The 14,223-nt window shown below is 37.2% G+C and overlaps 1 protein-coding gene across 7 annotated transcripts in view; it reads right to left on the bottom strand.

Annotated features, from left to right (window-relative positions):
* UBR2 (ubiquitin protein ligase E3 component n-recognin 2) overlaps window positions 1–14,223 on the bottom strand; it is a 117,752-nt gene that overhangs the window by 36,187 nt on the left and 67,342 nt on the right. For 6 of the 7 annotated variants that reach the window (XR_004352347.1, XM_032650248.1, XM_032650250.1 and 3 more), the window contains exons 16-26: window positions 13,951–14,012; window positions 12,971–13,081; window positions 11,606–11,671; window positions 10,170–10,292; window positions 9,969–10,032; window positions 8,894–9,018; window positions 6,357–6,409; window positions 5,335–5,437; window positions 4,060–4,108; window positions 3,108–3,262; window positions 1,429–1,531 (exon numbers count right to left, since the gene is read on the bottom strand). Coding sequence is in view for 5 of the 7 variants with exons in the window: in XM_032650248.1 (XP_032506139.1) it covers window positions 1,429–1,531; window positions 3,108–3,262; window positions 4,060–4,108; window positions 5,335–5,437; window positions 6,357–6,409; window positions 8,894–9,018; window positions 9,969–10,032; window positions 10,170–10,292; window positions 11,606–11,671; window positions 12,971–13,081; window positions 13,951–14,012 (1,014 nt within the window). In the remaining 2 variants the exon portion in view is untranslated. Of the gene's footprint in view, window positions 1–1,428; window positions 1,532–3,107; window positions 3,263–4,059; window positions 4,109–5,334; window positions 5,438–6,356; window positions 6,410–8,893; window positions 9,019–9,968; window positions 10,033–10,169; window positions 10,293–11,605; window positions 11,672–12,970; window positions 13,082–13,950; window positions 14,013–14,223 lie in introns of those variants that run through there. The other variant, XR_004352348.1, reaches the window with a different exon arrangement.

Below are 14,223 nucleotides of genomic sequence, written 5' to 3'. Positions count from 1 at the left end.
AGAAAGAAACACTGGCAGAGAAAAGAGCTGGGAAAGGCTGGCACCCAAGAACATAGTCTTCAGTGGGGAAAGACAGCTCCCCTTCTTCCTCCCACTTACCTGGATGTGGGCAAAATGGGAAAAATAGAGATTTAGCAGCAACCAGGACTATTCCTCCATATTATCCCCCAGTGGAACCTAGTATTCTCACAGTCATTATCTTTTAGGAAGAAATGGCAGAGAACACAATACTAAACAAAGTTACAGAAATACTCCCTTGCAATCAAGGAATTCATAAACTCCTATTATACCACCACAAATTCATTTAAGCATCTCAGCAAATCACTGATTGCAGGTCTGGAGCAGGTAAAGTACAAGATGAGCCTCAGACACCTTTTGTGCCAGAAAGCAAGGTGGTGCTCAAATACTAATGGGGTTGGGTCAAAAGGACACAGAGCCAATTGAATAGACTCCCACTACCCAGAAGTGGCACAGTTTGAGCATCAAAAGGAGTATTGATTATAACTGACTATAAAACACTGAAAAAAACCCCATGAGTAATATTAAAAAACAAAAGAACCACAAAAAAACGTAAGCAAACCAAAAAGATTCACAGTTGCCACTATTTCAGGTACCTATTAGAACTGCTTATTGTGAAAATTAATAAAGGAAATGTTTTTATTTAGAGATGAAGTATTATGACATCTGAAACAAATGGTTCAGGGAATTCCCTGGCAGTCCAGTGATTAGGACTCTGTGCTTCCACTGCAGGGGGCCCGGGTTCGAGCCCTGGTTGAGGAACTAAGATCCTGCATGCTGTGCAGCACAGCCAAAAGATGAACAAACAAAAAACCAAATGGTTCAAAAAAGTGTTCAAACATAAAGCAAATATAGCAAAACACTAACTACTGAATCTAGGTGGCAGGTATATAGATGCTTACTGTACAACTCTTCCAACTTGTCTGTATGTTTGAAATTTTAATATTAAAAAGCAAGAAAAAATATTTCTTTGGTCTTCTCAAAAAAAGTCACATTACTTTATATAAAATGTAATCTTCTATAGCTAATTTTCTTATTTTCATTACTTTTTATAAGATAATAGCAACAATTTAAAAGTGAAATCCTAATAGCAAACTCTGTGTTTTTAAAAGTATATACTAGAGTTTAAATTTATGTTTCAAACTAAGGAATCCTCATTACTTTTTCCTGTTCATGAATTAAAATTTATGTTTTTAAAGTATGGGTAGGCCCTAAGGATTTTTATAAAAATGTATCAGGATCTGATATAGTACACAGGATCTGATATAATACACAGGTGAATACAGACAGTCTCAGAAATTTGGGTTCAATATAACCTACTTAAAACTTATATGATCAAATAAAAGAGGTTATACTACATTTAAAAATCACGGACATGCTGAGTAAGTTTAGTAAAAACTGTATACATACTCGATATCTTCTGAGTGAAGGTAAACGTTACTACATGCTCCTCCATGACGTTCTCTAAATGCTGTTTTTCTTCTTGTAGTGCCATTCCAATTAAATGTAACACCTAAAATACAGTATGTTTTGTAACTTTTAGTGAAACAAAAATCAAGTACATATTTTTATAAGAAAAAAAAATTCACTATTGAAAAAAGATAAACTATTAAACACTAAGTGCAGTAAAAAATAATTCGAAGTACCAATTTTCATGAAATCCAAACTCTAAAGTTCATTTTCTAATAAAGAATTCGCAGCAAGGAAACAAAAATTTCTATTTCAGCTAGGAAGAAAATTCAATTGCAAATTCTTAGGGTAAGTTAAAATTACTAACAGCTGTGACCAGCAATCCATATAATTTTCAGTTTTATTCCATCCCTACACTACAGTCTTAAAAATCACTGATTCTAAGAATCAGTGGCCAAATAATTAGACCTAGGAAAAATTCCTTACTAGACTTCTAAGAATATAACTACACTAATCTATTTGCACTTTTATTGTTCTTTATCCTGCTCCCCAATTTTTGAAGGAGATAATGCGTGTGGTGTCTCTGTATCATTCCCTACACATAGGGCTACTGTGGTTGTTAGACTTGGAAGAACTAAGTTAGCCTGAATGACATAAAGCTAATGTATATATAAGATAAATGATGTTCATTCCTCTTTTCTCCATCATTTCCCATACATCTTTTGCTCATTTAATACTGATGGTCTCCAGTATACTGCAACTCCATGCTTTTACATTTTAAGTGTATGTTAGTAAACTGGAGGAGGGTATACATATACAAATATCTTAGCCAATGAGATACTTGAGCCTGCTGAGATAATGGAAGGAACAGTAACTTTGAAGGAAGGCTCTGGAGGAAGGCTCACCTTCATCTGAATTCTGGCTTCACTGCTTTCAAGTCCCACTAAGCCTAACTTCATCATCTTCAAAATAAAAATAAAAAAAAAAAGGTTTCCTCTAGAGTTTTGAGGGTTACAAATATGGTACATAAAAGTGCCTAGCATAGAATAAGGCACAGAGTAGGCTACTAACTGAGTATCATTATTATGTTACTTACTAGTTGGGTAACATGGACAAGTCTATCTCACTGAAACTTGCCTTCCTCATCTATACAGTGCAAAAACTATCTACTGATACTCATAGGGGTATTACGTGAATTTAATGAGATAATAATTTATGAATGACTTACATTAAATCTATAAAGTAAAATACAAACAAGTTCTAGACTTGTCACTAATTAGTTATAAGAATGTAAGTCTCTGACTTTCAATTTCTTCAACTGCAAAACATAAGTATTAATGAACTCAGAGGTTTTTAAAGAGAATTAAGTAAAAACAAATGCAAAGACAACACATAATACAAATATCAGAGTACTGTATAAACAAAGACATATCAGGACCAATCAATGAGAGCAGATCTGCCAACAAGACCAAGGTAACCACAACCACGTGGTGTAAAAAAATCTGCCAGGCTCTCATTTTTATGGTCAGACACAAACAGTAACAAAATACTATATTTCGAATTAAGTTAACACTACATTTTATCCTAAGTTTCCTGTGTACAGATATTGACAGTATTTTGTATTTTGGTTTTTACTACAAGACCACTAAAATATAAATAATAAATGTCTTCAAACTTACCCTTTGCAGCATGGACTCAGACCAGACATGTCCGTTATGTTCTACAGTCCATTGCAATACTGTTCTCATGATTAACAACATGACATCTGACTGCAAAATGTTAACCAGACTTGCAAACAGAGGGCAGAATGGGGGCAAAACTGGAGGTGGAAGTGCTGAAAATAAAGTTATAATTGGCTTCTTTTGTAGAACATCCTTTAAAAAACAAATGAACAAACAGCAAAAAACTATCCCTTTGTTACATACTTTTGATAGTCTTCAAAGAATATTCATTTACACACATCTTAAAGCTATATTTTACCTTCCCAGGTCAGTCAAATGCATAAAAACAGCTGTGTAAGTAGCAGTAGTATGAAAGAAGGCCTTTCTTTTCCCTAGAAATGTCTTACGATCTGAGATAAAACCATTAACCCAAAGGTGACTCAGTACAGACTATGTCTACATTAGCATATTTATTAGCCCTTGAAAGTTCACTCATGGGGCTTCCCTGGCGTCCAGTGGTCAAGAATCTGCCTTCCAATGCAGAGGACGTGGGTTCGATCCCTGGGTGGGGAACTAAGATCCCACATGTTGCAGGGCAACTAAGCCTGTGCGCCACAACTACTGAGCCCACATGCTCTAGAGCCCAGGCACCACAACTAGAGGGCCTGCGTGCCACAACTACTGAGCCCACACGCTCTGGAGCCTGTGTGCCACAACTAGAGAGAAGCCCGTGTGCCACAACGAAGAGCCCACATGCTACAATGAAAGATCCTGCGTGCTGCAAGGAAGATCCCATGTGATGCAACTAAGACCCAAATCAGCCAAAAAAAGAAAAAGAAAAAAAAAGCTCACTCAGAAAGCTTGTATTTAAATCTATCACTTCATTAAGAATCATCATCATAGTCAATAGAAAACAATGTTTAACACATAAAAGAGACTGAAACGAGATTTTGGGAAAGATTAAAAATACCTGTATCTTCCTTATTTTGTCTTTTCAATTTCCGTTGGGCTTCCTCTGCCTAATAAAAATGAATGTAATTTGGACAGGGAATTAGTAACATGAAACAATTTAATATCCAAAACTACTGATATATGTTCATCTTTGCCATACTAACTTCTGATTTTAGAAGATTTCTATCCTTAGTTTTGCAACTCCCCCGAAATTGGTATCAAGGTTAATTTCCCCCTGCCACTAAGAGAATCCCCCCAAGTGGATTCTTTCTTGATTTAAAATGCAGGGGAAGGGCTTCCCCGGTGGTGCAGTGGTTGAGAGTCCGCCTGCCGATGCAGGGCACACAGGTTCATGCCCCGGTCTGGGAAGATCCCACATGCCGCGGAGCGGCTGGGCCCGTGAGCCATGGCCGCTGAGCCTGCGCATCCGGAGCCTGTGCTCCACAACGGGAGAGGCCACAGCAATGAGAGGCCTGCGTACCGCAAAAAAAAAAAAAAAAAAAAAAAATGCAGGGGAAACATGCACCAACCAAAACCAAAAACTTATTCAGATTTGAGCTTTATTTCATGCATCAAACACTAATACACACTGCTATATATAAAATAGATAACCAACAAGGACCTACTGTATAGCACAGGGAACTATACTCAACATTCTATAATAACCTATAAGGGAAAAGAATCTGAAAAAGAATATATATATATGACTGATTCACTGTGCTGTACACCAGAAACTAACACAACATTGTAAATCAACTATACTTCAAAAAAGCAAAAACAAAACCCCAGAAAACTAATAAACAAAAGCTTCATGTTTAAGTTTCATTTACTGCCATTTATTGAAAACTTATTTTTAAGAGTAGACTGCTAAAAGGCAAAATTTAACCCACTAAGAATGATCAGGAAAATTCCTTAAGTCACCATGGAAAAGCATGTTAAATACTAGCAATTCTGAAATGAGTGTAAAATAGGTTAACTGATTAGAATACACGTTGATGATGTCTTCAAAAGCCAATAAAATACATACAATTAGATATGTGTGGGTATGTATATAATTATATAGATCTTTTTTATGTACGCACAAAATAAGGGAAAACCCTAAATGCTACGTGGTGGTATAGGTAATCTGTACTTTCTTCTTTATACCTTTTCATATTTTCCAAATTTCCTACAATAAAAATGTGTCCTTTTTCAATCTGTGAAAAGTAGTAAAAGTTGTTTAGGAGAAAACAAAATAAAAACAAAAAAACTCCAAGCAACCCTTTCTCAGTACACTTTTAATTTTCTCAATTACCTTGGACTGCTCTGCCCTCGAAAAGTGATAGAAATACAAATTGAACTCTTTGGCACATTCTGGTTTCAGTTCATACATGCCTCGTCCTGTTAATCCAGGTTTCCTTTGGGGGGAAAAAAAATTCTTCAATCTCATATACTGTTGGTGAATGTAAGCTGGAACTACTTTCTGTGAGTTCATTTAATCATCTGCATCCAAAGCTTTATGTGCGTTCACTTTACCTAGCATGTCCACCTTGAATTTATTCTAACTGGACAAGTGAATGTGACGGTCACTGCAGTGACAACAATTTAAAGGCTAACAACAGGGGACAGGTTACACACATTATGACATCTCCAAACAACTGAACACTATTAAAATTGATGTTAACTTGTATACTTTGACATGTAAAGATGTCTGTGATAAGTTCTACCAAGTGAAAAAAAGCAGATGCAATTTTAGGGTTTAGAGAATCTTTTCTATAATTTTTTCTATATTTTCCCTAAAAATATGTACTGTTTTTAAAATCAGCAAAAATAAAGACAATGCCATTGGAATGAGGAGCACAGAAAAAGCAGGATTAAGAAACTGCCTCAGCAACCTTAAGGGGATAGACTATTGATAGTTTACTGATTGGGCAACACACTGGACACCGAAGAAAGCATTATTCAGAGGCTATCCCACAACTTAGGTGGCACATTCAAATGGAAACAAAGAAAGCACAATGCATTTACTCAGATCACCTGCTCAGGTTAGTTTCAATTATCTGAAACTATCAGCTAGGGAACACCTGAAAACTGAAAACTCATAAAGCTACTTCAAGTTGCTAAGTGCAGGGCTAGATCATAAAAGTGAAATGTCAGTGAGAAATCTAGTTCAGAATTATATGTTTGAAAGTGGTTGTCACTCTCTGAAAACAACAATTTTATTCTTAGTTCCATCAAGGGAAACACTCTAAGAAAAATTAATGTATAAAATTTAGCCCTTTTTTTCAGTAAAAAGCAGAAAATAAAAAAAGCAGAAAAAGCAGAAAAAGCACTCACTTGAAATGGGCAACTGCTTCAATTACACTCTCCATGCCAGTTTCCTTGTTCTCCTAAAGGTACAGGAAACAAATTAAGTGTGTTTCGTGTTAATAATATCTGCTAGCACTCTTGAGCATTGTGCTTTTATCTCATTAAGCTTCATACAGCAATCGTATAAAGCAGATATACTATTCTCCCGATTTTTACAAATGAGGATTCCATAGTAAACATAATGATTAATAGAGAGTTGGGGAAATTCAGTTGGTAAGCTAACATTCATTCAGATTGACATAATTAAAAACAAGTTACTACCATATGGAATCAAGGTGACAGCTTTCGAAAGGAATAAAATAAAAACACAAAGTACACATAACATTTAAATTTAAAATTTATATATTTGCAGTATTTTGTGAAATAGCTACACTAATTTCTTATCTATTTTTGTTAAAACATCATTTCCCAAATCACATCCCATTCACGACAAGCTGTTCATAGGAATTCCGTGAAATATTCTCTGGCCAAAAATGTTTGGTAAATATAGATGCCATCACTTTGTACAAGGCAGTTACACTTTTAAAATACCGTTTTAAATTTTATTTCTTCCTTATTCCAATGGTCTAAATGAAACTGTAATTGTTTCCTCATTTCCTGCATTAAAAAGTACATGTATAGGGCTTCCCTGGTGGCGCAGTGGTTGGGAGTCTGCCTGCCGATGCGGGGGACGCGGGTTCGTGCCCCGGTCCGGGAGGATCCCACGTGCCGCGGAGCGGCTGGGCCCGTGGGCCACGGCCGCTGGGCCTGCTCGTCCGGAGCCTGCGCTCCGCGACGGGAGAGGCCGCAGCGGTGAGAGGCCCGCGTACCACAAAAAAAAAAAAAAAAGTACATGTATACACAACTAGAAATGGCAAAAGTAGTCCATTAACAAAGACCTATTAAAAAAAGTACATGTAATTTTTATTCTGACTAGATATTCAGTGATATTAAAAATCATTATTTTTTTTTAGGTGTGATAATTGGCATATGCATAGGTTTCTCTTAAAGCTCATATCTTTTGGATCAACCTTGGCACTACTGACATTTGGACAAGATAGTTCTTTGTTGTGGGAATCTGTCCTGTGCATTGTAGGATGTTTAGTAGTATACTGGCCTCTGCTGAATAGATGCCAGTAGTATCACACACCCTGCCCTGAGTAGTGACATTGCCAAATGCCACCCCCCCCCCGGGGGGAGGGGGAATCATCCCTGGTTGAGAACCACTGTTTTAGATATATACAATTCTATTTATAGATGAAATGGTAAACCTGGTATTCTCTACAAAATAACCCAGTGAGGGTGTAGAGATCAGTGGCTGGGGTATAAATAAAATAAGATTGGTCATATGTTGAAGCTGGAGATGGTTCACTATACTATGTTTTCTATTTCTATAGATGTTTCAAGTTTTTCAAGTTTGAAGTAATACGAAGTTTAAGAGAAGTATTACAATGCAACAAATAAAGGTTTAAATCCCAGAAGAATGAACATTAAGGTTAAGAGTTTTGATCTATGTTTCAAATTCGGGAAAACATTTTGAAAAGCCTCGATGAAAATAAAGTCCTTTCACAACTGTAATCTGGGTTTCTGAAAAGCCCCAGGGCTGAAAAGTAGGTGGCAGAGGAACTTAAGGTCCTGGCAGGAAAAACAGTTACAACTGAATCTATGAATGCCCATATGAATATTAGCTTACATTCACCAAAATGAGAGAGATGGCTTAGCATAGTCTTTGGATGCTTTAGAAGGAAAAAACTCTAGCAAACTTTAGTCAACACAACGGAGTAGATATTTCTAGGTTATAAAGCGTTATCTCTACCCATGGCAACTTTGTACTTAAACACCCTATAAAAACCCCTCTTTATGGATATATAAATTCCGTTCTGAGGAACAGGTTTTTTCTCTTTTTTTAAAAAAATTAATTAATTAATTTTATTTTTGGCTGCGTTGGGTCTTCGTTGCTGTGCGTGGGCTTTTCTCTAGTTGCGGTGAGTGGGGGTTACTCTTCGTTGTGGTGCGCAAGCTTCTCATTGCTGTGGCTTCTCTTGTTGCGGAGCACAGGCTCTAGGCGTGCAGGCTTCAGTAGTTGCGGTGCGTGGGCTCAGTAGGTGTGGCTCATGGGCTCTAGAGCACAGGCTCAGTAGTTGTGGTGCAGGGGCTTAGTTGCTCCACGGCATGTGGGATCTTCCTGGACCAGGGCTCAAACCCATGTTCCCCGCATTGGCAGGTGGATTCTTAACCACTGTGAAACCAGGGAAGTCCTGGAACAGGTTTTCTTTTAGTCAGCATCCTTATCTCTTTCAAGGCTTCATTGTAAATGATTCTATTCCTAGGCTGCTTTCCACTCCCAGTCCCTAGAATTCTCTTTTTCTAATTATTTCTAATGAGAGTGACTAGAGTTATACATATTCTAGAACTGTAGTTTTTACAATTATGGAAAAGGTACAGAGAAGTAAATCTATACATACTAGACTGGTAGGTAGGGAAGGATTTCCATAATTTTCTTTTCTTAAAATGCAGGTACTTACATCTTCAGGTAAAGACTTTACCAATTCACTATGAGCCATAGGTTTGATGCTCAACTGATGGATAATCTCTCGTTTAATCTCATCTGTAGCATTTACCTGTCCAACTCCAGGACTAAATCGCTCTCCTGTCAACAGTGAATAAGTACATATACACACACTTAACAATCATAATACTTATAAGTGATATATATTTATAATTCATGCAACACAATGTATTTTTCTTTCTGTGCAATGGGAAAGCAATGACTGGTCTGGCAACAAGGTAGGGTGAGAGCAGCACTTAACCATCTTTGTGAGTCTCTGACACAACAGGTGAGTGTAGTCTTCAGCAACGGAGAGAGAACTCTGGTTGCTGTTTTGAAAGAATGGGATCAGAAGGTGGGAAAGGATTTGAAGTAGTCAAGAATTGGTACAGCAGTAGCTGTACTAGCAGCCTAGGTAGGAGGGAGAGCCTTCCTTTGTCCTTTTATCTAGTGGCAAATAAGATATCACCTTCTGAGACCTTCTTCATTGGTATTACCTCCTGACAGTAGCCAGGATTCTCTGCTCTATGGACTGTAGAGAGACTGAAATAGTATGGGAGGTGGGAGAAAGTAAAGGATAAAAGAATAGGAAAGATGGAGGCAACAGGACTGAAAATTTAGGTAATAAGAAAAAAAAATCTGTGTCTATTAGCCATAGGTCTCTATTAACTTGGAATTTTCATATCTGAAGTCAAGAGGACACTTTTGTACCACAAAACCATGGAGAAAAACATAGCTAAGATATAAAGTAACTGTAAATAGCTCCTAAATATCCTATTCTTGTTTGCTAAATTCTCCTGTCCCCCGTTTTATTCCCAACACAGTCTTCTAGTTTATCCTGCTTTAGCAGTTGTCCTCTCTCCTTCCAAAGGACCACAGTGCTGTTTCTCTCATCATTACAGTAACCAGAGGGGAGATAAACACAGACACCCTCATCTCCTTCCCCTAAAACTGAGCAACTGCTCAAATAGAGGAAACAGTTCAGATTCTAAACTATTTGATACCACAAAAGTCAATATAATACATAAATGTTCCAAAAGATCCAAACTTACCAACAAGCATTATAATGAGGTATAGCATTTCTTCTATTAGAGTGTTGTTCTGCTGAACTAAATCCTGTAACAATCGGGGATAGTGGGAGAAAGTTCATAGATAATAAGAATACTGTATTACCTCAGATGATCAAAATAACCGAAAAGAATGAAAGATGCTTCTCTAACAGTGTGTTGTGGTCTCATAAAGCATGCTCTTACCTTATGAGTAGTCTCAGAACTAATTTTTTTCCCATAGTCTGGAGTACTGAAAATCTGATGAAGTTCAAAGCGGCTAAGCATTATCATCAGGAAATGATTTGGATCCATCATGGAGACACCTGTCTTTTTTTAAAATGTTTGAGATAAAGGAAAAGAGGAAGGTCAAAAGGGCTACTAAACAACTAGTGAGAGATATTCTGGCTTGCACAAGAGGAAGCAGCTAACTCGTTCATCAATTCCAATAAAAGATGAAAACCCATTTAGCCCCAATCTCTACTTGTGGTAGCTACACGTGTGGACAGGGATCTATGCTGGTAAAACAAATCAAAACAAAACACTCGCTAAACCCACACGTCATAATCTCTATAAATTCAGTTCAAAGATTTGTGTCAGGGCTATCTTACCACTGCCAGGTGTACGGACAGAAATGTGGTATGGTAATAAAACTTCTAGCATTTAAAAAAATATGTATCATATTAAACTCTTATCAAGAACTCAAACTAATTTTTAGTAATAAATGCTATACTAAGTGAAATGACAGCTTTTAAATATTATCTTGTATAGCTTCTCAATCAACTTGAATTTTAATTTATCTTGAACCAATAATTTTTTTTGAAATTTACATTTTGTAACTTTTTCTATAATTTCTAAATCCATTCAGCAATAATATGGAAACACTACTTTGTGACAAGCACTGTGTTATGTAAAATGGACATAAAAAGGAACAAGATAGAGTTGCCACAGTTTAGTGTAGGGGACGAAAAGTAAATAGGCAACTACAATCCAGACTTATGAATGCTATGGTGGGGATAAGCATCATGCTATGGGCCCTCCCAAAAGGGACACAAAGCCACATTTTAGTGTGTCAGGGAAGGCTGAGACACGCAGGAAAGACACGCAGGAAAATATTATACATGGTAAACAGAAAAGGAAGCGGGTGGGGTGGGCAATCTAGGGAGCAAAAGAAATAAATGTGCAGATTTTAAGACTTAAGGGAGAGTACGACAAATTCATGGAATTTTTTTTTTTTTTTTTTTTTTCCATGGAATTTTAAACATAGCTAAGTACTGAAGGCCTTGAAAATCAGTTTGAGGGATTTGGATCTTCAATCAGACAACAGTGAAGAAAGGATGGCTTTCAGGTTTCTGACTCTAATAACTACAGATTGTTGAATAATTCACTAAGGTAGGGAAACCTCAAAGATAGGAAGAAGGTATGGAGGACACAAGAGGAGTTATTTTGAATGTCTTAACTGTGAGATGTGTCCAGGAAACTAGATGTAAATGTTCTATCAGCTGTTAGCCATATGAGTTTGGAGCTTAGTAGATAAGAGCTAGGCTGCAATTACAGATTTGAGAGTGATCATAAATGATTGGGTCCTGTGGAAATAACAAGAAGAAAAACTCCCCACAACCTATAAATTTAATGCTTTTTACCTGAAGCATTACTATATCCTTGTCAAACATTTCACGTCTGCATTTCACATTGTGGTAGTAATAAATCTAAAAAAAAAAGAAGTAATTATATTGGGTAAACAGGTTTTTATTTGTGCAGTTCCCTCCTCTCCCCACTCACCAAAAGAGCACATGGGGGCTTCCCTGGTGGCACAGTGGTTAAGAATCCGCCTGCCAATGCAGGGGACATGGGCTCGAGCCCTGGTCCGGGAAGATTCCACATGGTGCAGAGCAACTAAGCCCGTGCGCCACAACTACTGAGCCCACCTGACGCAACTACTGAAGCCCAAGCACCTAGAGCCTGTGCTCCGCAACAAGAGAAGCCACTGCAGTGAGAAGCCCACGCACAGCAAAAAAAAGCAGTCTCTGCTCGCCATGAATAGAGAAAGGTCACGTGCAGCAACGAAGACCCAACGCAGCCAAAAATAAATAAATTTATTTAAAAAAAAAAAAAGAGCACACGACTCTTGTGCATGTGAGCATGAACACGCAAATGTGCACACGTAATGCGGTTTCCCCAGCAGTTAATGCTATCTTAGTAGAGATTATTTAATTAGAAATCTCCAGATTATAGTAGTCACTCTATGGTTCACATTTTGCAGCCAACTTTCTGGGTATCCTAATAAAGTTCTTTCAGTGAGATTTATTATACCTATCAAAAACTGAAAAGTCCTATACCAAGCCTTGGTGAGGTTTAAAAATTAAAACCTCAATTTCAGAGCTATACTAACAGAACTTTTATCTTTTAACCCAGTTTAATTTAAGTAAGTGAAATCCAGATTTTTTATGTTTTAAAGATATCCAACTTTGTTCTAAAAATGACTGCAAGTGAAAATAAAGCTCATTTCTACTTTTGATATTGTTTCTTAACAAAATATCAATAAAAGCTCTAAAAAACCTTTTGGTTTAAGGTTACATTTCTTTTGTCAAACAGTTTTTTTTTTTTTTCAAACAGTTTTTTTTTTTTTTTTTTTTTTTTGCCGTACGCGGGCCTCTCGCTGCCGTGGCCTCTCCCGTCGCGGAGCACAGGCTCCGGACGCACAGGCTCCGGACGCGCAGGCCCAGCGGCCATGGCCCACGGGCCCAGCCGCCCCGTGGCACGTGGGATCCTCCCGGACCGGGGCACGAACCCGCGTCCCCTGCATCGGCAGGCGGACTCCCAACCACTGCGCCACCAGGGAAGCCCCTCAAACAGTTTTTTTTAAAAAAAATTCTTTTAAGGTTCGTTTCCAGGGGCCACAGTTTTAATATAGAGGACTTTCAGTGACTAAGTACACTGAAAATTATAACCTTCATAGAAGGTAAAGAATGGACTGAAAACTCTTCGTAGAATAAAAAAACACTTACTTGATTTACAAGAGAGAAACCATTTCTTCTCCACATTCCTGCATGTACTTGGGCACATAAAACAAGGCATCTAAGAGGGTGTTCTATCAACATGGGTGGGCTAAGTTCACTCTGTGTATATAAAAAAACCACAAAAATCTCAACTCTATAAAGAAGATTGGTTTACAGGGATGGAAGCTTTATATAAAACACAAGTCAAAATTACTTTAAGGTATGTTTGTGTGATAGTTAATTTTATGTGTCAACTTGGCTGGGCCACGGTACCCAATTTTTGATTAACACCAATGTAGATGTTGCTGTGAAAGCATTTTGTAGATGTGATTAGTATTTATATCAGTAGACTCTGAGTAAAGCAGATTACTCTCCATGATATGGGTGGGCCTCATCCAATTAGTTGAAGGCCTTAAGAGAAAAGACTGAGGCTTCCCCAAGGATGAAGAAATTCTGCTTCCAGATTGCCTTTGGACTTCAGACTGTGACATGAACTCTTAAACTCTTAGCCTGCCAGGTTGCTGGGCTTATTTCAAACTTGCCAAGCCCCATTACTATGTGAGTCAATTCCCTACAATAAATCAGTCTCTCTCTCCTTCTACACACACACAAACACACACTCACTCACTCACTCATTCCCTCACTCTTTATTGGCTCTGTTTCTCTGGAGAACCCTAGTAGTTTGTTTCAAAGTGATTTCAAGTATGTAGAACATAGTAAATATTTACTTTTATTTATTTGTTTGTTGATTGCTGAAATATAGTTGATGTATAGTATTATGTTAGTTTCAGGTGTACTACATAATGATTTGATATTTGCATACATTATGAAATGATCACTGTGATAAGTCTAGTAACCATCCGTCTCCATACAAAGTTGTTATGATATTATTGACCGTATTCCTTATGCTGGAGATTATATTCCCATGACTTATTATCTAACTGGAAGTTTGTAATAGATATCTACTTTTAAATGTCAGCACTACTTACTAGAGGTAGGAGCTCTGGAAATTTATATGCCACTTCACTTTTGCTTACCAATACATGCAAACCTGCATGGAGAACAAATAAAAAATAAATAAAGTATTTCTATAAGTGAAAATAATTCAGATTAAAAAAAAACATAAATATTCACTCAACTTTATAGCTAACTTCTTTTCTGTTTCTCTTTGGGAACCTATCATGTTACACATTAAGATATAAAATGAATTGCACCCATAAATGAAGCTTTTCAATTGTTATTCTCATGAACCTCAGAATTAA

The sequence above is a fragment of the Phocoena sinus genome, chromosome 11 (assembly GCF_008692025.1).
Source record: "Phocoena sinus isolate mPhoSin1 chromosome 11, mPhoSin1.pri, whole genome shotgun sequence".
NCBI classification, from domain to species: Eukaryota; Metazoa; Chordata; class Mammalia; order Artiodactyla; family Phocoenidae; genus Phocoena; species Phocoena sinus.
The sequence above is the reverse complement of the archived record's forward strand: the minus strand, read 5'-3'. Positions and strand labels throughout refer to the sequence as shown.